This window comes from Scatophagus argus, chromosome 21 (genome assembly GCF_020382885.2).
Source record: "Scatophagus argus isolate fScaArg1 chromosome 21, fScaArg1.pri, whole genome shotgun sequence".
Classification (NCBI taxonomy): domain Eukaryota; kingdom Metazoa; phylum Chordata; class Actinopteri; family Scatophagidae; genus Scatophagus; species Scatophagus argus.
Genome location: NC_058513.1, coordinates 12,114,062 through 12,136,142, shown reverse-complemented (window position 1 = coordinate 12,136,142; position 22,081 = coordinate 12,114,062). Strand labels below are relative to the sequence as shown.

The following is a 22,081-nucleotide window of genomic DNA, read 5'->3' as shown; positions in this document are numbered from 1 at the left end:
TTTTTACGGCCGGTCGATATTGTGCACCACCCACCGCTGCAGTATCAGTGTAGAATGCACTTAAAAGCCGCATCCCCACTCTTTCCCAGACTTTTCCAGTCTTCTATACTGTCCGGTGTTGTGTGCCTGTGCTGTCGAGCTTTATCAGAAATGCATGCCTGTCTTTCACAGAATGAGCCCTTTTATGTTATTTGTTGATGTCTCTCTTGCTTTTCATTTTCAGTAATGTGCTCTCTGTTCGTGTTCAAGCCAAATTTTTCCCCCTGCAGAATTAACAGCAAAAGGTTCGATTAGGCAACCTTAATTAAACCAGGCTTATATGTTTAAAAAAAGGCTCAATCTTTCTTTTTTTAAAAACACCTTAGTCTTTTTTGTACTTACTGCTTGTCCCTCCCTGAGTCTTAAATACTGTTACTCTGTGGCCTTCAGGCATTCTCGTGATAGAATGGAGAGCTGAGAGAAGGGTCACTGTCAGGGTCAGGGTAAAGATGAGGCGGGCAGAGATTCCCCCTTAACCAAATCTGAATGCAGCCTTTGCAACAGAGTCACCACAGATAAATGCAATAATCCCTTACTCTCCTAACTCCCCCTCCCTCCCCTCGAATTCTCATTCGTCGGGTTCCACAGTGCAACAGGCCTGGCCTCAGGACTCTGCAGGCAGGGAGAGGGTCCCGACCCCAGGCAGGAATGCAAACATGGTGTCTTGACCCCTCATGCACACACACTTGTGTCTGTGGGGCAGATACAGGGTAGTTTGGATCTTGTTGACTCTTTCGCTTCGTATCCAAACTCTGTCCCCCCTCAGGAGACGAGAGAGTAGAGCCAGATAGAGGTAGAGGAGCGAGACAGGTCCAGTAACCTCGTGTTGCTGCAGAGAATAAGGCTGATCCCCAGCTGTAGCCATGCCTGTAAGAAAGGCTGAGTTTACATCCAGAGAGCAACCATTACTACACCTAACCTGCTTCAGTCTGTTACCTCATCATCACCACCACCACCACCATCATCAACATCACCAGCTCTGTATGTGCTTTTCATTTCTCCGCTGCTTCCTGTCCAGGTGCTTCACCTGTGATCTTTCCTTCATGGCTGTCCTGTCCTGTCGGTTTAGCATTTGGAAATTGACATTGTCATTTCTATCAGCTTTCTTCTTAGCACAAGGTTTGTGGAGCTACTTAAATGCACCTGAAAAATGTTTTCTTTTGTGCAAGACCAGTTTCAAGTAGTACTTTTCCTTCATCTCAGGTGCACTTAAGTCAGCAGCTGTGCTAAGAGGCGATGCGATTTAAAGACATGAGGCTAAAAGATTCTTTCTTTCTCTCGCCTTGTCCTCCAGGAGAAAAAAAAAGTGCATTCGCTACATCCAAGGTGAAGGCAGCTGTGCCAGTCCTCCCTCTACGGACGGAAGCTTACTAGACTCCCCCCCATCCTCCCCCTCCTCAGTGGTTCCCTCCCCCTCCTCAAAAGAGTCCAAACCTCAGACTGAACAAATGCAACCTCTCTCACTGACTATGAAACCGGCCCACCAGCCACTCCACCACCCGCACCTCCTGGCTGGGCCTCCAACATCTTTGGTTCAGCTGGAAAACTCTGCTGCAGCTAGCAAAACGCCCGGCGCCTCCTCCCACAACGGAGCCCTGGAGCACGGTGACGTCTCGTCCTCGCGGCAGCCGGGCTCCTCTGTGGTGCCCTCAATGGCGCGGCCCTCGGCATCGCTGTGTCATTCCCACTCACTCCTCCCCACCACGGCCCCTCAGCCTCTGTCGCTAGTGACCAAGTCTATAGAATAGTCTGCCCTATTCTTCGCTCTTTTCTAGCTCTGCACACACATAAAAACACACACATACACACCTTTTTGGGCCCTCCCTCTGCTATATTTCACTTGCCGTCAGTTCTTTTCTCTTTCTGTTTCTGTGCCATGAGGCTTTGAAATTTTAGTTTTTGTTTTATTGAAGTTCATTGGTCAATATTTGACCCATCATTATCAAAAAAAAATCTAATTATTATAAAGAAATGATACAATGAGCTGTAGTATAGCTTTGTGAATCTGCCAAAATTTTTATGAATTTTGTTTTGTCTTTTTTGTAGTGTTAAACAGTGCAAACAGAAAAATTATTTAGTTCAACTTCAAAATGTTTAAAAGACGGATATAAAAAGGTAGGCTAGATCATTCAGTGAGCCCTTTTCTTCAAAGAGTTGGTTCTCCTTCTTTATTTGTATTAAATACGAGCTTGCGAACCAATCATTTGACATCTGTTCAAACTCTAGGAGGGCATGAGGCTAGCGGTGACACCTCTCTGAGGAACAACTTTAATTGTGATGTTACTTGTTCTTGTTTAAATGTACAGAATAACGGGGAGGGGGGGGGATTATTGTGTTAAATATGCATTCTTCCACTGCGTTGTCCTTTTTCTTTGTTGTTTACCTTTGGGGTGGAGTCAGGCAAGTCGGGTGGGCTCGGGGAGGTTGGGGTGGGAGGGTTGAGGGTTATTAAATTCAAAATGTCACAACGCTAGGACCAGTAGTATTTATTGCTTTAGAGATTGCTTGTTGTATCTTGTATGTGTCTCTTTTTGACCTTTTTTTTTTCTTAATACATTGTACAAATATTTTTTCTTAAGGTAAGCGACTTATATATGAATGATCCATTTTTACAAGGAGGTTTTAAAAGGCAAGTCTTTTGTTATTGATTTCCTTCCTCACTGAAAACCTGGATTCCACTCAGTGTACTGTGTAGATCTCATGAACAGAAGTATGCACAACTTCATTTCAAGAAATGCGTCTATAAGCCATTTTACAAAAAGAAGAAAAGAAAACTTGAAACAAGAGACAGTGGGTACCGTGTCTTCAGTAGTTGGAAAAGTGTCTAAAGCCCTTCTTTTTTATTGCACAGTCACATCTCTCAGACTGTAGATTCGTGTACAGATTTTCCGTGCCAAATTTTGTGATAATTTTCTCTGCCCCTCTGACCACGCTGTAGGGATCCTCTTTTTTTTGTTTTGTTGTTGTTTGTTTTTTTAATTTCGATACCATTCTTTGCTGTGACGTTACATAGATTGCTATGTATGTAGTATAAATGTTGCTATAACAAATGTGTTTGGTAGCAAATTGTCAAATATTAAAATTTAAACTTAATAAAAAGGCGGACATCATACTGTATAAACCCACAAGGGCCAAATTATGTATATTAGGAGGTTCATAAAAAAACTATTAAATACAAAAAAATACACAAACTGCCACTTTTAAGTACACTACTACATATAGGTAGATAGAAAAAATAGGCATGTTGATGTTGCAAGAGGCTGTAAAAAAAAAGCTACAAGAGAATCATCCACTCGGTGCCATTGTAGTTGACATGACGCGACTGTAATCTGTCGATTTCTTCTCTGGTTTATTAAGATGCTAATGATAAATAGTTTGAATGTTTCCTTAACGGCTGTGATGTTCCTGTTCTATTTTATGCTCTTATCTTTTTGTTCGTTTGTTTTTTCCTGTTATTTTAAATGGTTCCAAAACCATGTTTTTTTGTAATGAATAAATGTTTATGCTGTACAGTCTCTGTAGCATGCAGTTCTGTATTAATAAAAGCAACTTAGTATGTGCACATCCTTGTCCTCCTTTTATTCTGAAATTCACAGGCAGGTTCAGTGTCCGAAGACAACGTTTAAACAGCATTTTGTCAAGTAGCTCTCATCCAGCTGCGAATATAGCTTTGTAACTTAGGAATCTTCCCAAAAGGAAGTGACTAAAGTAACAGTCAGTGAACATAGAACAATACTGTAATACTGTATCAGATATCATGACAGGAAAAATTATTGCCTGTTTAAGATAAACAGCAAATACTTTATCAATATGACGGAAATATCAAAGTAAGTCCAAGAAACTCCTGCTTGGACACTACTTTGAGTGTGCAAACATGAAAAACCTAACAACTAAGTGTTTCATATCAGCCATTATTCTATATTTCATCAATTTAACCCATCGCACACCACTTCATTTCAGATCCACTCATTAATAATAATTTAACAATCTAATCAGCCACTAACAAATGTCTACTCGTCAAGTCGCCCAGAAAGAAATGTCAATATCCTCACCAATTTATATTAACTGGTGATTACAATGTGTTTTCACTCGAAACAACACAGAGATGATGTGGAACTTCTTTCATTCAAACTTATAGAACTGAATTATGTAAAATTTAGCAAACAAACGGGGTTAAGGGCTGTCAGGAAATATGTTTGTTCAAAACATGATATCGAGACAACCACTTTACTTTGTATATTGTATATACAATTTGTTCCATATCTAATCTAATTTTCCCACCCACACCAGAAAGCCTGGAGAGACATTTGTCCTCTGTCTAGTCAGTATGGGGCAATTTCAATTTCTGCTGCAATTTCTGCTGCAGACCTAAGTTTCAAGTTGTGGGATAATAAAGTTTTTAAATGCTCTGATTGCTAACACTTGCATGAAACATATCCTGAAAAATGGAAGGGTAGGCTCACTTCCTGGACCTAGTTATAAGTGCTCTTTGGATAGAGATACTATATAGATATAAAACTCCAAGGCACTCTGTTATTAAACGACTAAAATTCAAATGGTCACGTCGGACCTCCAACATCAAGGTTAAACTACTGATCCCTGTTGAGTTTGTTTTAAGATCTAACATGATAATGCAATGACAATAAAAGTATTTTAACAGTTCAAAAACAGAAAGTACCTTGAAGCTTACTTGTGATATCCCCTTTTGCCTACAATCTGTCTGTGCAAACTGACTTGTAGCACTAAATTAATAATAAAGTGATACCTGGCTAATCCCCACAGGTAACTTATCCATTCCCTCACTTCCATTTATGTGGAGGCCAGAGTTCAGGATTAGCTCAGAGCAGCACCTCTGGAGCAGGGAGACATACACTGACTTGCTGGAGAACATTTAAATAAGGCTGGTTCTTGCAGACAGAGTGAGTATTGTAGTTGTCCATTTGCTCAACTATTCCGACATCAACAAGTGGTGGCCCACAACACATTCAGGTCTCGAGAAGCTTTTAAAACACTGGTTGTTAGATGTTTTATAATGGCAATGTATCCTGCCCTGGCAAATGCCTCACACTGCAGAGCTATACAGATGGATAAGACTCAGACTAAGACTCAGTAGACTGTTCTTTATGTTGAGCATGATTTACTGAACCATAAGTTGTAAACTGCAAGAGTACAACTTGGAAAGTAAGTAACCATCAGCCAACATAACTTATACAGGCCATCTAACATAAATTTGCATTCATGATGTGTTATCTTAGAAAGTAGCGTATGTTAGTCATTAGCTTAGTTGCTTAGCTCAGCATCTACTAGCTTGTCTCATAAAACTGATGACAACAAAATCCTTTTAACAGCACTTTTGAAGCACATGCAGATGCTTACAGACAGATCTACTCCAAGGATCAAACCATTTTCTGTATATAAAGATGGATGACATAAGAACACCCCAAAAGTGAAGCCAAAACATCTTGAACCCCCCCTAGTGGCAGGGTCAATATTAGCATTTTTCTCACAAGTTTGGTTTTAATTAGTTATTTGACGATAAAAAAAAATTATAAAACATAATGACTGACAGCTGAGCACTGCTCAGATGTGTGTGTGGGTGGAATCAATTCTGTTGTTCCATTGACCAATTGTTAGTGTGCAGATTCCAGCTCCAAATTACATCATCAGCACAAGATGGCAGCGCTCGTATCCAGGATACTTTGGCTTCATTTTTGTACAGTGGAAGTAGAGATGTGTTGCCTATCTTTATACATGTCAATGGATCAAACCAAAAACACTGTGGGAGTACTCTGAGACTACTCTGAAGGAAACATTAGTTTTGGGAGAACGTAAGGTACATGACTTCAGCCTGCCTGTAGATGTCTCTAAACTGTCTCTAGACTGGTGTCAGAACACATTGTTTTAATTTTCCTGAAATATTGCCTTTGCAGCGGTTCACTTCCACCACTGGGCTTCTATGTTTTTCTAGTTTATGCAAGGAATTTTGCATGCATATTTTCCGTATTAGACACAGACATTGCACTGCAGTTAAAGCAGCCTGCATTGTTTGGGTTGGTCTCCACTAACGTTACGTTCTCAGTGGATCAGCAGCAGGTTTGCAAGAAAACAGTCTTTCTTTGTACGTGCTTGTAAGTGAGTGCAACATTTTTATGGATTCACTCAGTACACTGTGGAGAACAGCATTGATTTTTTTTATTTATTTGAAGTTTGCTTAAATCTACAAAATATCCAGGCAAGCAACAAGAAAGCATTAGAGTATAGCTGAAGTGCAAGCATGCATACTGCACACGAACAGGGCCGTAATGTAATGTAGTCCTCAAGTGAATAACAAGCAAAGGACTGAAAAGAGGGGGATGAGTTCAGGTATGATCAAGCCAGTGTGGGACTCTTCTTTGTTTCCTTTGAATGTATGCACACTTAATGCATTTGTGCAGGCTATATCCTTGAACTATAAACCTACTAGCGACGTATAATGTCGTAACGGCGTCCCTGACAGTTCTATTACATTTCAAGAAGGAAAAAAGATGTTGTATACCTGAATAAAGAAATGACATTTTTTGATGTCAGTGTGGCATAGAGGAACAATGTTGAAGGCCAATGCTACGGGCAAGCATACAAATCTGAAAACATTGCCAACATTAAATGTGGTTACAACAAACAGACCACAAAAAGATATTGGTTTGGATGTTATTAAAAAAAGAGAGAGAGATGTATTCGACTGACCCTGATCATAGCGGTGGAACAAAACTGAAAGATTTAAGATATGGCCAAAGTGTAGCATAAACATTTCCTACCTCCTTTTCTGAGGATAACAATGCCATATATTTTCATACAGCTTCATTTTTGTTGTCCTCCATAATGACATTCCTCTTTTCACCCCAATTAGGTTTAACACAGAGTTAAAAGAATAGAATAGAGGGTCACTGTTCAGCTTCTCTGCGTAGACGAGTTTTTGAAGGTGCTTCTCTTTCGAAGGTTTGGAGCCGTTGCTTTTTGTGAAAGAAGTTCTTGTAATGCTCTTGAAGCAAAACAATTGAGTAGCCTGAATTGCACATACAGTTCAAAAGGAAGCATTGAAACCAACTCCAAGGTATTGAAGCCTTGCTGTAACCTTCATCAGAGAGGAGCAAACCTTCATTCATTACTGCTGCACTTTGATATGCTGCTCCCTACAGAAGACCACTGTGTGACCAATAAAATTCATAGGTTCAAAAAGCTCTTGAGTAATTGTTTGGGAAGGGGAATACTAAGCCAGTGCTCTGTTGGCGCTGTTCTTGAGCGTATCTCATGATCTCAAGATTTAAGTCTTGTGTCTAAGGATGAACTGGGATAAATTGATTTTCTGCAGGACTGTAGGGGGAAAAAAAACGAGAGGTAAATGAAAGGTAAAGGATTCTGAAGCCATGTCAATACTTATTGCAAGTTTGCACTCTACAGTGCAGGTGAAGAGGGTGACAAATAATGGGGCAACAAAAGAGGTGATGATGAAAAAACACAATACTGTGAGGTCTGAGAGTTTCAAACGATTTTGTGTTGTATTCGCAAACATTCATTCATTTTCTATACAAGGCATTCTATACATTTTCTATTGAGGGTCGCGGGGAGCTGAAGCCTATTCCAGCTAACTGTGGGCGAGAGGCAGGGTACACCCTGGACTGGTCAGCCAATCACAGGGCTGACACACACACAAAGACAGACAACCACACACGCACACACTCATATCTAAGGGCAATGTAGAGTAGCCAATCAACCTAACATGCATGTTTTTGGGATTGTGGGAGGAAGCCGGAGTACCCAGAGAAAACCCCCGCAGGCACAGGAAGAACATGCAAACTCCACACAGAAGGGCCCAGACTGGGAGTCGAACCTGGAACCCTCTTGCTATGAGGCCACAGTGCTAACCACTGCACCACCATGCCGCCCGTAATCGCAAACAGTGGTTGGAAAAAAAAAAAAAAAAAGAAAGCGGATAAGAATCACGGTAAACATCTGAGGGCTGGGTTTAGTCAAACTCAAGTCAAAGTCAAGGTATTTTATTATTACAATAAAATTCCTCCTTTTCCTTCCACCCTGAATGCACTTCATATGACCATTATAATGAACAATATAGAAAAATACATGGACGCAAGAACTAATAAGGTTGAAAGATATCAAAAAGAGAACTCTATGTACAATATGCAAATATAAGGTATTAGTAAAATATACATTATACAATACATAGATGATGATGATCTGTGCAAAATCTGTACACAAAAACTAGAATGTTTTCTATTTTTGACACTGGCTTTGTGTTTATTCCACATCTTGTTCCTTTGTTATGGAAATTACATTTATGTTGTTCTGCTGCTACATGTTCGCCATATGTTGCTATATTCTTTGTGTTTTGGAAATACGAGTGAGAGTTGAATTCAGTTTCAGCAAAATACATGATGCTCACACAGCAAACAAGTTGACAAAAACTTGCAGATGTCAGGACCTTTAAAACTAAAATAATTTTGCTTTAAGGAATTTTAGTGGTTACTGCTTTTCACATGTCATTAGCTTTTGATGCTCTGTGCCAATGTCAATACCTATTTTCATACATTTCAATGCATGCCACTGAGTAACTTGTACTCTAAATATCCTCCTCTCTTAAAAAACAAATTTTTAAAAGAATCACCCCCCCCAATTCACTAACAATTGTACTCTAACCTTGGAGAACGAAATGAAGCACATGAAAGGTGGGTATTTTGAGAGATTTTTTCTTTCCTACAATATGAAAGAGTGTCTTTTATCTGAGAAATAACTAGGGGCTACCACCCAAGAGAATATTTGGTACAATTTGGTGCACAATGCTTTTCCTAAAGGACTATCCTGCAGCGTGCCAGTAACAAGGCCATCTTTAATCAGAAAGATTTTGGATCCATTAAGGCCATATTGTGTGTATTGCACTACAATAGATTCTGAACAGAGGGACAATGAAAGCGACGATCAAGTACACAGAAAAGAGGAATAAGCGACAGGGAGTGCAGGGCTGTTCCATCAGAGAAAGAATTCAGCAATTCAGAGCAGAACATGGAGAGCCTTTTTCCTTTTTCAGCTCGAGTCTCTCTCATAAACCTGCGGTCCTTCTTGAAAATAAAATGCCACAACGTCTGATGTATGAAAGCACAGGTCACGCAGAGGCAACAGTTGGCCCGCAACACAGAAGTGAAGAAAAAAAACCAGATCTGAATATCTATCGTGTTCCACATATTATGGTACACAAGCCAGCGGGACAATCAATTCCCTTCAGATCATCCTTACATGCGTGACAAGTAAACAGCTATGACCAACTAAACAATAAACATATTATTTAAACCACATATATCAAAATACAATCATGAGGGATGAAGTCAAAGACGAGAGCTTCATGAGATAAGTTGTGAAATGACTGACATGAAAATGAATGGACCAATTTAAATGTTTATGTCGTTATTAAAACTACAAAAGCCAAATATGTGAAAATTCACTGCTTGTCATTGTCTTATATCATTGGAAATTTGGGTTTGGTTGGAGAAAACAAGCAATACAACAAGTTAGCCTGTGGGAAATGATGTATGAAAAGACTTCTACAGACTGGAGTTCCCTCCAGATTTACAGAGCGTTTTATTATCTTTCAGTTCATTACTGTAGTTTTCTGCCCACTTTATTATTTTGGTTCACTTAGCACCTGTTTCTGTTAAAAAAAAAAAAAAAAGAAAGAAAGAAAGAAAAGAAAAGAGTGACTATAGGACATACACTCATCAGGTGGCAGACTTCAAATGAATGCTAATGTTGCTCCATATCTACTTGATTTTTTTGAGTGATCTTTTATTATTGTGTCATACATGGAAAAATATGCCCAGATTGCCCAAACAGAATTCAAGACACCATTATTTAAAAGAAAAAAAAAGAGGAAGTGGGAACCAGTATAGAATCCATTCTGATGTTTTTTCCAAGCTTTGAAAACAGCCAAATCATAAGCACTAAAATTAAATAACCCTTCCATTCATATTCTTAACCTCTCAAAATAGTGACAATAAAAAAGGAAAGTGACTCATTCACAAATTCTGATTCACATAATTCACACAACTTCTTGTCCTCGTGGATGTTTTTTAATCTGCCAACTTCAAGGTCCAGAGGAAGGACTCCTGTTCTTAACTGTACAACTAGCTTTGACTTCTTGATTAAGTTTCAGTACCATAATGGTGCTTCATTTAATAATAATAATAATAATTTTGAACACATATTTTGAACATTTTAAAGCATATCTAATAATATTTTTTTTCAAATCTCGCTGCCTGTAATCATGCTGTTGTTCGACTTCCTCAAAAACTTCTGTAGAAAAAGTTCTGTAGTCCACGTGTGATTTACTCCAAAGAAGAAAAAACAATGTATAAATCCTGCTTTCTGACACGTTAAGCAAATCATTCCACATATTTGTGTCTTATTGATCCAGGAATCCAACCCACATTCCCCTGAACAGTCAAAGTCAGAGCAAATTTATGAATGCCCAAGAAAAAGCCTGCAACTCTTTTCTGGCCTGCTATTTTACATTCTTTGAATCCCCAAATCCCCCAAGTATAATTCAATAGGGGACATAAGTATCATGAAGTTGCAAGTACAACACCCAAAATCTTAACATATTTTAGACTTACAACAGCCCCTAATGCTCTCCCAGCTAAATAAATAAGCAGTTGACATCATGCTATCCTTATAAGGTGATGATAAGTCAATACTGTGGTCGCAGCTTGTTTCCACTGCCCCAAAGTGGTCAGAAAATCAATTAATGCTGGTTCAATTGACCTCCTTCAGCAGCCAGTATTGCAAGCTCAGCACGGCTAATGCTGTAGAGAAAGATGGGGCCTGGAAAGCCAGAAGTCACCGTTAGGTCACTGGTATTGATTAGGATCAGTATCAGAAATATCCTGTTTACTCTGTGCTGTGGGGCCATAACCATCTCATTCGTCGCACTTTTTAAGTTTACTTAAAGGTTGGCCTGATCTGCATTTCTTTGCACTAGTCCTTCATGTGGAAACTCTGCGATTACAGAACAGAAATAACTCGAGAGACTAGGTAAGAGGCCAAGACGGAGAAAGAAAGAGCGCCACAGAGAAGAGGTGCAGCATATATACAGGTGTTATGTGTATGTGCTGCTGTCTGAATGTAGGCTTGTGTGTCACCTTCCCAGCACATGTGCCCTAGTCCCTAATGATGGCGGTGTGCAGCGAGCTAACTACCCTCACAGTGGAGCGAGCCCCCAGGCTAGTGCCACATCTCTCCATCAAGGCCTGCCTTCATCCCGCTTTACACTGGGCCCTTTCCAAAGACACACACACACACACACACACAGAGCCAATGACAAATAATTCATATTATGGCCTGCCTGAAAGTTTGCCACACTACCTCATTAAGCAGCCTATTGTAACTGGCTGACATTCTTTCAGCACAATAACATTCCTTGGTCGGGTTGTTTTTGAAGTGACATCTCACTAGAGGGAAACAGAAATAAATAAAGAAATAAAAAACACCCAGTTGTGCTATGTTGTTTTTCACCTTCGGAACTCTCAAGGTGATGCAACTTTAGCTGCCAGATATCAATAATGGATTCCTGTTGTTTCTTGATATGGATGATAGCTATTAATGAAGACACAATGGCTCAATCCAAAACTACATATTGAGTTTGATCCCCTACTTACGGCTGCATTGATTTTTCCTCTTAGCCACACAGTCCAGTGCACCCCTGGTGACGCACCAGTGGAAATTAGTCTGTTTTATTTCATCACTAAAATGTGCAATGGGCAATGGGAGATGCAGGCTGAGTAAGTAGGGAGGAGGAGGAGGATGAGGAGAAGGAGTGCATGGGACACATTTGGGGAGTATGGCTTGATGAGGCTGTGTAGAGCGGGGTAATGTACTCATTTGATGTGCATCGTGTTTCTGCGCACAACAGCAAATGGCAGAATGGCAACAGTGTGGGTGGGTTTTTTTTTTCTGTGTGGCAATCAGTCAGTTCAGAGGCACTGAGCTCCTGGCGAGCCTACAAGGCATGTGGCTATGTGCTCTCTGTCCTGGGGGCGAGACTGGGAGAGCTCTGACTTAGTTCTGACTCTTCCGGGCACCAGCGAGGCATGGGAGAGGAAGAAGAAACTTTCTCAGCAAAGTGAAACGGCGGAAGAGGGGGAGGGGGATCACGCAAGTAAGGCAGACTTGAAGTTAAAGCACTGACGAGTACTTCAATCTTCGCTTCAGTCTCGACAAGTATGCCAAACAAGGATTTTGCATAAACACACAGCACTTCAGAGGCAGACGCAGAGATAAAGATGAAGTTATTCGAATAACAAAAGGGAAAATGAGAGGAGGATGGAAGGCAAACCCCCTAAACATGAGGAAAGATGGAAGACAACCCCTGCTAAGTTGGATTCTGCGGCTGTCTTCCATCTCCCTCAGCAGATAGCAGGAATGATAGCAGAGCGTGTTCCAGCCTCCTATAATGAAGTCCAGATGCATCAAGTCAGCTCTGCTACTCATCATCACAGGCTGTGACCTTGGGAAAACTACCTCAGCTGTGGGCCTTCTCTCATATTTACAGAGACGCAGTAACCATGCTTAGGGATTAGGAGTAAAAATTCCACAGTAACGTCTTTTCCGAATTCCAAACAGCAACATCACTTTCCTCCATTAATACCGAATTGATTGTATGACCTGCATGTTTCTTTTTTTCCTGCTCGAGAGGTGATGCTATTGAGCTGACCCTGATCTATCCCGTGTAATAACACAGAGGCCGTTGTCAATGTAAAAGATCTGTTCCATTTCGTCTGCTTGGCTGCATGAACAATCTGCTGTTATTTATAAAAGCTGAGGCGACATGCAGCGGACATTAAAAAGAGAAAAACAAAAGGACGCAGTTCACCTCCATGTGATCAGGTAGCTGCACAGAGACATCGAGCAGCTTCAAAGCAGCATCATGATTTAACAGTGTGCAGTAAATTAGCGAAACTGAATTAAAATCAGTTTACATTAGGAGCACAAAATCAAAATGTACTGCAGTGTGTCCTGCAAGGCCCAGAATGACCTTACAGAGAACCACTTGCCCTTGAATTGGACGAGAGAGGGAAACAGTGGATGAAAAGATGTGTGACAACTTAATAGTGATATAAGGGGAGTGGAGTACCAACGTGCTGGATGTACATCACTGTAATCAATTAAAAGTAGCGACAGTCTGCTTCTTTCTAGTTGCCAAAGAAAAACTTCAGTACTTCTTAAAATAAAACCTCAAATGCTGCTCAAATTTTCTTACAAGGTGCTGAATGTAGGCCCTGGAGAAGATGCAGTCGTCAATTAGTATTCCTAAGCCTCTGTGAAACTCAACAGTCTCAGTCGCTTTGCCTGAGTATACACTGAACAAACTGGTTGCCTCCCAAGGCTGACAATGGGAGCAGATTGTGTTTTTGTACTGCATATTACTTCTTATTACCTCTTTCAGTGATGGGAGATTAGAAAGCACAAGACACATTGATGTGGCTGAGAATAGCAGGTAAAAACATTTCACTGATTTTCAACTCCTCAGTCAAGTGCAATGTATCACAACTTCAGTGGCGCGCACTCACTGTATAAAACAAAAGTGGTGTGAAAGTGGGACGGCAAGTCTCATTGAGTAGACACAATTACGGTGTTGAGGATATGCTGTGAGCATCGCATGTAAGACAAGAGAGCCATTTTAAAGGAGATTAGTGCTGACACCTCCCTGTGTCTCAGCGTGCAGTGATCACACTGCGCCAGCTACTGTGTGTGGGAGGCCTTTTGTCACTTGTACCATTCAAAGTGGGAGAGGGAAAACAAGCGATGGGATGACACCCAGCCGCCTCCGATAGATCAAAACCAAACTAATAAGCCAGGATGCTCAAATTAACAATGAGGCCTCTTGTTTAACTCAGCTGCTTGACTTCCTCAGCTGAGGCGCATCAACTACACAGGCACATTTAAATCCATATGAGGACGAGACTTTGGAAATAATGACTGCACTCAGCGTCACTGGAAAAAGAATTTGGGTGGAAAGAAGATGAACAAAACATATTTTCTGTCAACATACCTCAAAATCTAAAGCGCATGCCTCACAATCACAACAAAAACCTGTAACAGACAACAAAAGCAGTCTACTGCGGTTCATGTGAGGTGGAGACACATTAAGAGGCCAGTCATCCACTTACTGGACCTTGGAGTAAAGCACATGAGGCCCTTTACAACGATAATCCATCTCTATTGTTCCCCTGAAGAGGCTTGTTGAAAATTAATTTGGGCTGGTCAACAGTCAATAACATGCTCCCCAGAGACCCACAGTTTAACCCCAATACAGCTGAGTGTATTAGAGCGCACACACACACACAAACACACACTCAAATCCACATTCCACTCAGTTGCCCCTCAATAGCGAGAGGAAAGCGTTATTGACCAATTTCTGAGCTTAATGTAGCTACATGTCACCCTGCAGGCAATCCACTCTTACCTCCTCCACCCGCTTCTATCATGTTGTCATCTTATCATCTTGTTTTGTTATTTTTTGTTTGTTTTGTTTGTTTTTTTAATTCATGTTCCTCCATTAGACTGGGATTTTTCAGCGACAGCAATGAGAAACGCGTCAGGTAAGTTCTCACAGAGTAGGCGACCTGCTGGTTTTAAAATGAATGATCTTTGCTCAAGAGATAAAGCTACATAAATAAAGGTTTCATATAATCATAGCGGACTTTTAGTTTGACAGAAATCAGTTGGTAAAAATCTTCTTACAAATATCATTAGTTTTCTGTTGTATCTTACTGTGCTCTATGGGTAAGAGAATTTCAGACAAGCTGATATCTTTAAAATCTTATGACATCGATAAGAATTTTTAAATTATTGATATTGGCAAATGAATGAAAAAAAATCGGTTTGTGCTGAATTCCAATTTGCAAACAAACCTGCAAACATTAATTTGAACAACAGAGTTTAAACGGTGACACAACTCGATCATAACGTTATGACGTGATTTTACCGTGAATTATTGTCCTTGTGATGTTTTGATGGAGTCAAAGTGTCAAAGGTTCAGAATAGATTTGTTTGAGAGGCCCTGTGCACGTCTTTTTGAACATATTTAAAGTCAAACACTGAAACTGGATAAAACTGACAAAAACGAACTAAGTTCTCTCTGTGACGTACAGCAATAAATATACTTCCTTTTCCTCTGAGAAGTACAACCTGAGAAAAAAGGGAGAGAAAAAAATGCACTAACCTGAGAAGCCCTTTAGACCACCAGTTACATTGCTGTAGATTCATTTTAGATCACACAAAATGCCGACAATGCCGCTGTCAGCTTTGTGCTTGGCCATTTAGTTAGACAGTGTTTGACACTGCACATCTTTTGCTGCAAAGTGCACCAAATATCCTTTTGAGCAGTCAGCTATTTTCAGTGCTCAGAGCTCAAGTTCAGGGTTTGCAGACACAGGCATGAGGCAATTCTGCAAAGCAAAAACACAACAGCTTGTACCGTCCAGTGTGTGTATTTATTCCTCCATGAAGCAGACAATATGTTTCATCGCTCAGGGTCACCGTAAAAAAAAAACCAAAAAAAGCATCTCTGTCTAGTGACAGACTGAGGCAACAGCCAGCAAAAGTGCTGCAACTCCCTTGAACAAATTTGGGACACTTACATCAGGACATTTTCACCTCCAACTATTATCTCCAGAGCTGAAAAAAAAAATCCCCACTGACAAAAGTTCTGCCTGTCTAGTTAAATATGAGCAAAAATCACAGTTATTTTATATGGATGATGGCATAATTAGAATAAGAAGAATAAAGAATAAATGTTGATAAAGCTTTGGTAGAAAACGAGACGGAGATAAAGATTATTCAGTTGTGGAGAGGCTTTGTGGATATGATAACATTACGTCTCATTTACTCAAAGCTGTTCCCTGACACACAGTGTTGTTAAGCTAGTAATAATAAGAAATTAAAGCATGATTAACAAGGTATTTCTACGCAATAATCCTCTCTTATCTTACCTTGTGGAAGCAATTAAGACTGAACTGAAACAGACATTGGTAAAATATCTTTTCAGAGAGCAAGCGCTTGTTTTCAACCTGAGCATCTCGGCATTGTGGAAGAAAATAAAGGCTTTTCTCTACTCATAACCCAGCACCTTGGATCTATCGATAGCAAAACTGCGTTTCTCCAACTCTCACCTCCTCTGAGAGGAAAAACAACAAGCCCCTGAACGTTTGGCGCTGCTGAGATGTGTATAGAGGAGCACACATGAGCCATTTTGTCAGAGCAAGTGGTGAAGGTTTGGTGGTGAGTGAAGACACCAGAGGAGAAGCGCCTGTATTAAAGTTGAGAAAGAGTGAGAGAGAAAAGAGAGAATGGGGCTCAACCCCCCCACATCAAAGCTTTTCCCTCCAGCGGTGTCTTGTGATATTTATTTATTGAGATGATTTTGCCAGAAACCCAGTGGCCTGGCTGTGCCCCCCCCCCACTCTTTGATATGTTGCTTGGTTCTTAGCTGGCTGTCCTCAGAGAAAGAGGGGTCGGGGGGTCAGCCAAAGAGACCCCCAGAGGAAAATACATGGCTCACGGAGTACACCTAGAAACACCACACACCATACCATATACACATACACACACAAACAGCACACCAGATGATGCACGGGGAAAGTAGGGGAGGTGGTGGTGGTGGGTGGGGGATCAGGCATTGATTATTATTAAAGGGCCAATGATTTGTTTCCTCCACCATTCGGAGGAACACGGCTCACATCTAAATGAATATCAGATTAACACCTCGGAGTCATTACAGCGCACTCTTTATTGTCATGCTCAGTTCAGGCCCCACAACACACACACACACACACAAAACCACACACACACACACAAAAACAAGCTGAAACGAGACGAAGCTCGGGAGATTTTTTTTTTCCATGCGTCTGTGTAGTGGACAAAGAACAGAGAAACAGCCTCAGGGTTCATTTCTCTCATTAAAATGTCCAAATACAAAACAGGTTGACACCTTATAATGAGATATCCTCACACGTACGCACACTTTACACACACAGCTATGGAAGCTAAAAGATCGCTTGTACAGCAGTCTAGCCAGATGAAGTTAAGACTAGCTGCAGCTGAGAGCCGAGACAGACGATCCCAATCCAGTCGGCCCAGGTGGAAGCCATTTGTTAGCACCATGTCGTTCACAGGGTGAAACAGCCCGGGGATGGACCTGGGGTGGCATTTTTATTAGCCAAATAATTTCCATGGAACAGTAAACCACTGACCGGGAAAGAACTGTGAACTCTTAAACATTGACTGGAACTAACATAATTTCAAGACTTAAACAGAAGTTTTTCTGCCATCACTTGGCGTGTAATTTTGTAGCATCTCACCACGTACAACAAATTTTTTTGGCTGCAGGCCTGCAAACACATTGCTAACTCAGGCTTAGTCCTGTTTATGAAGGGATTCTTCCCTCCGTAAACTGATGCAGAATTAAGATACTAAGGAATCCATGCATACTGATGTTTTTTATCATTTATTTTGGCAGTCACTAACCGCTGTCAATGGGCCCCATGTCAAAGCCGTCCGCAGAGAATTCACAAAGTCGGGCGGGTAGCTACTCGTCACTTCACCGCAGGTTGTAATTTCAGCCGCAGGGGAGGGCTCGCTCATATTTTTTGCGTGACAGATCTCCAACATAATGCATCGTCAAATAATTCTTAATATGGCGAGTGTGACATGATGGCCGCGTTCTCAATATTCAGATTTGCTGTGGCTCATAAACTCGGCCGCCACCGCGTGCCATTGGTCCATCAATCAAGACATCTGCACCCCCAACCCCTCCACCTCGCACATCCTCTGACTCTTCTTCACCTGTCAGCCCATTTGAATATGAGGTGGCGCATGGATGGCTTCGACAAAATAAGCCTCTGGGAGAAGATGGCCTGGCAAAGCTGTTTACACGTGTAGGAATTTTGATTGAGGAATATGCACAGCTCTCCTGTGCCAATGGATGTGACAACCTCTCCAACGCCGGTCAGAAATCTTTTCCACATTTGTTTACACTTTATAAGGTATACTGCATCATCTCATGAAAAAAAAAAAAAAAAAAGTCAAGGCTTTTATAAATGAATTCGAATATTCACCTCTAATGTTGACGCTCTTTGTTTGAAACAGGCTTTTACAAAAGTCCCTAGCAAACAAGGCGGCTATAAATGAAAGGCTTGACAGTTTGACGACAAGAACAAACACTGACAGAAAATATCAACAACTGACAATCACCACTCATCTTTCTTAGTCTCCCATTCAGCGTGTCTCCATTTCGATAGCCCCTATAATTGAACTTGTGTAAACAATAATCCATCTAAGAGCAGAAGGGCCATTTAACACAGAGTGATTGTCTGCACACGAGGGTAAACAAACAGAGTGCTACTGGATCTGTCATGGCTTGGACCCCTCTAGATAAAGATGGATGGGGGAGTGGAAAGAAGGGAGGGGGCCGAGGGGACTGGGACGGGCAGTAAAGAGCCGCGTCAACTGCTCTCCCTCCTCATGCATTAAATTCAAAGGAGGCTGTTGTACAAAACTCCCACTGATCAATTGTAAGCAAAAGGGAGGGATGGGTGGGGGCGGGCGAGGTTCTGGTTTGGCATACGTGATCAGCACATTGGGCCAAATGATGTCATCCATCAGGATGGACACTGCAATTTGCCATCTATTTCCTCATCAATCAAACTTGAGCGTTCTTACAAGAGGGTGAGATATGTGTGTGTGTGTGTGTGTGTGTGTGTGTGTGTGTGTGTTTCTCCTAGATGCAGAGAGGCAGCGACAATCTCCAGACCTGAAGGCCGTTAAGTGGCACCAAGAGAGCAACAGCAAATCTCCACTGCTCTGTTATCCATGAGTAAGATTTAAGATCTGTTTCATTTGAACGAAACACTGTTGGTACAATAATCAGCGACTTTTTTCTGAAAATTTCATTTTAATGAAAAAAATTTCTAATCCCATTGTGAAACTTAAAGAAATCTTGCTTAATTCCCTGCAGTATTGATATAATTTAAAGTCTGCAAGAGGAGACAGAAGACTTTTGGGCTTTATCTGCTTTTTTTCCTCAAAATAGTCTATATGGCGCCCGCTCTCCTCTCTCCTGCTGCACTGCTATCAGTAACTTCAGAGCATTCAGCTGTTGAGCTCTTTTGAACTCAGTGCGCCTTTGGCTCTTAATGCACTGTATCTCATATAAGATCCCAGCTGACCACTAGATGTTATCACTGCTAAACTCACCAAAGAACTTCTTAATGCATTTAGTCCAAACTTTTTTATATTTTATCAACTGCCACTTAGCCGCTGGCACATTTCCATACACTTCTAAACATGCAGCAGTTTTACCACTCTTGGAAAAGCCCATTTGGAATCCTGTTAGTCTCAGCAACTACTGGAAGCTTCAATCGTAAATATTTTAGAGGAAACATTTAGAGAAAAAAATACTCCCTACATTTATGTGTTAAGTAATCATTTCAGAAACTTAGATTAACGGTGTTGGATGGTTTGCCCTGGGCCCCTTGGATGGAAATGACAAATTACCTGTTGGATCCTGATCAGTTTATTTATTTCATTTTCAGTCTTATCTTATGAAGCAGTTATCCTAACAGCTGAGTCTATCCCAAATGGCAGCTTGCAGATTCAGCAGATGCGAAGTGCTCGATGATAAATCAAGCGTTCAACATTAAAACCCAAATATGTGGTTTAAAGCTAACCTGTGAGTTATCTGAGCAATTCGGCACAAGGATCACTTTTGGCTGGCTTCCAGTTGAACCACACCGGCCATGACAGACTGATGCCTCTGCGAATCCCAGCAGATGACAGAAAGATCAGCAGTGATCATGAAATTAAAGAGGAGCACATCAGTAGAGCTTATTTAAGTAACTGCATGAAAATAGCTTATATTTTATTTGCACAAACACTAGGTTTGTTTGATCTAAGTCATTGTCACATACCACTGTACTTTCAGGCAGGGGCACCTATTTTGACACAAGTGCACACGCTCGACCCCAATAAACACAAACACACACACACTGTCTTTCACAAACACACACAGTCTACACACTAGTGTTGCATACGAGGAGTTTAATGTCAGAGCAACCTAACAGCTCTGATGAAGAAAAAAGAAAAACCAAATCCACAATTCAACACCACAGCCCAGATTGAGCAGAATACCGTAACCGTACAGGCCTAGAGTGACTGGGATGTCCGCTGTGCTGACAGTCAGCAGGTCAACAACAACATGGCCTACCAACTCATCAGCAACTACCCTACTTCACTCATTCGTTAATCACAACCTGATATTAATTACACTGTCAATGATCACAACTGGCTTTCAATGAGACAAATATAGTTAAATCAAAAGTTTTACCAACAACACACACCAGGAAAGGAATAATCATAACCACCAAATCTGCAGCAAAAAGGCCCAAATAAAAGCAAATCAGAGACCAAATCCACAATTCAAAACCATTGGCACACATCGCTTAAAACACAGCACCACAGTAGGCTACATTATAACAAATATTTGTTTATTTGTTTTGTCACTCACCACTCTTGTTAATTCTTGATGTGTTGTCCCTGGTAGCGGTACGTTTTAGAAACTGCTCCGCGATTGTTTCCAGGTTCCTATTCCTGGACAATGTCTTGTGATAGTCCAGTACTGCAGCGTGGTTCGGCCTTGCTTGCCCCATTGTGGACCGCAGATATGTTTTCAGGCGCCGGAGGCCAGAAACTGACCGCTCTGAAGTGGCCATGTGTTGTAGATGGGAAAGGGGTGCCCCTGTTTTTGGCTGCAGTGCAATCCTCACAAAATACGTTGTATTTTGCAGCATCATAGGCGATCCATGGGTATTTGCCTTTCCAGCTAGCTTAGAAAGCCCGACCTTTTTTCTGCCCAATATCATCTGTACTGCTACTGCAGTTGTCCTCAGTCGTTGACAGTGTAGGCCTACTGGAAGACAGTGTGGGCTCGGTGGATATATTTGGCTTTTTTCATGACAAATTTGTCCATTTTGTTGGCTAAATCAACCGTCTCCGTCCAGCGTTTTTGGCAGTTCATCACAATGCAATACGTTGATAGGTAGCGGGGAGTGGTCATTAGTAAATCAATGAAGTGTAGGCTGGCACACGTGGGTACTCGGCAATCTCCGTAGGCGCTCGGCAATCTCCGTAGGTGCTCCGGCCCTATCGGCGTATGTGACTTTCAGGCTACTAAGATTCACCATGCAGTACAGACAAGGTGCAATTATACTTCAGCTGTTGGTATCAATACCTCAGTACCTATTTTGTACTTATTTACTTCAGTTAGATGTTTTCAAACTTAAATGTAAATATTTAACCTTCCTACAGTCACGCCGAGTTGTGCTGTTCATGGTTTAATTTGTCATCTGTTGAGTTTCCCCTACTCTTTTTCTTCTTTTTTCTGACTGTTATTTGTACAACTATCACTATTACTAATGTTGTTATTTCTGCTCCTACTAATGATCCATTTTATCCACAATCTCATGAACATTATCTGGGCCAGCCGTTCTGAAAAATCACCGTTCATCCCTCCCTCATCACTTTCCTCTTCTTACATATACTGATAACAGGGGGAAGAGTCACTGGCCTTCACTGGGACTGGAGAAGATCAAGTTCACCTCATTATTAACCTACACACCCCCTCTGACCTCTGCAGCACCCACCCACAAGGCAGTAACATGTGCATCTCATTGTGAGAAGACGCATTGCACCCCCCCCCACCACACCCCCGCCCCCATTCACCCCAGGCCTTCCTCAACTGGCTTGTGTGGGGATCCAGAGCTGATTTATGGGCCTAACAGATGGGTCCCAAGTGACTCGGATGCTTTGCAAAATGTGATGCATGACTAAGGGTTGGCGCAAGTGCTTCTTGCATGATTGACGAGCAGGCAGAATTAGTTAGCTCAGCTTTATTTGTTCACATAATTTCATTGAAATCAAGATCTCTTTTCCAAGATCACACAAC

At 41.3% G+C, this 22,081-nt stretch overlaps 1 protein-coding gene across 28 annotated transcripts in view; it reads left to right on the top strand.

Moving 5' to 3' along the window:
• Positions 1–2,442, top strand: part of tcf7l2 (transcription factor 7 like 2) — an 88,447-nt gene extending 86,005 nt beyond the window's left edge. For 11 of the 28 annotated variants that reach the window (XM_046377856.1, XM_046377855.1, XM_046377857.1 and 8 more), the window contains one exon: positions 1,334–1,458. Coding sequence is in view for 22 of the 28 variants with exons in the window: in XM_046377863.1 (XP_046233819.1) it covers positions 1,334–1,413 (80 nt within the window). In the remaining 6 variants the exon portion in view is untranslated. Of the gene's footprint in view, positions 1–1,333 lie in introns of all 28 variants that reach the window. The other 17 variants (XM_046377846.1, XM_046377839.1, XM_046377843.1 and 14 more) reach the window with 4 other exon arrangements.
• The last annotated feature ends 19,639 nt before the right edge of the window (positions 2,443–22,081 follow it).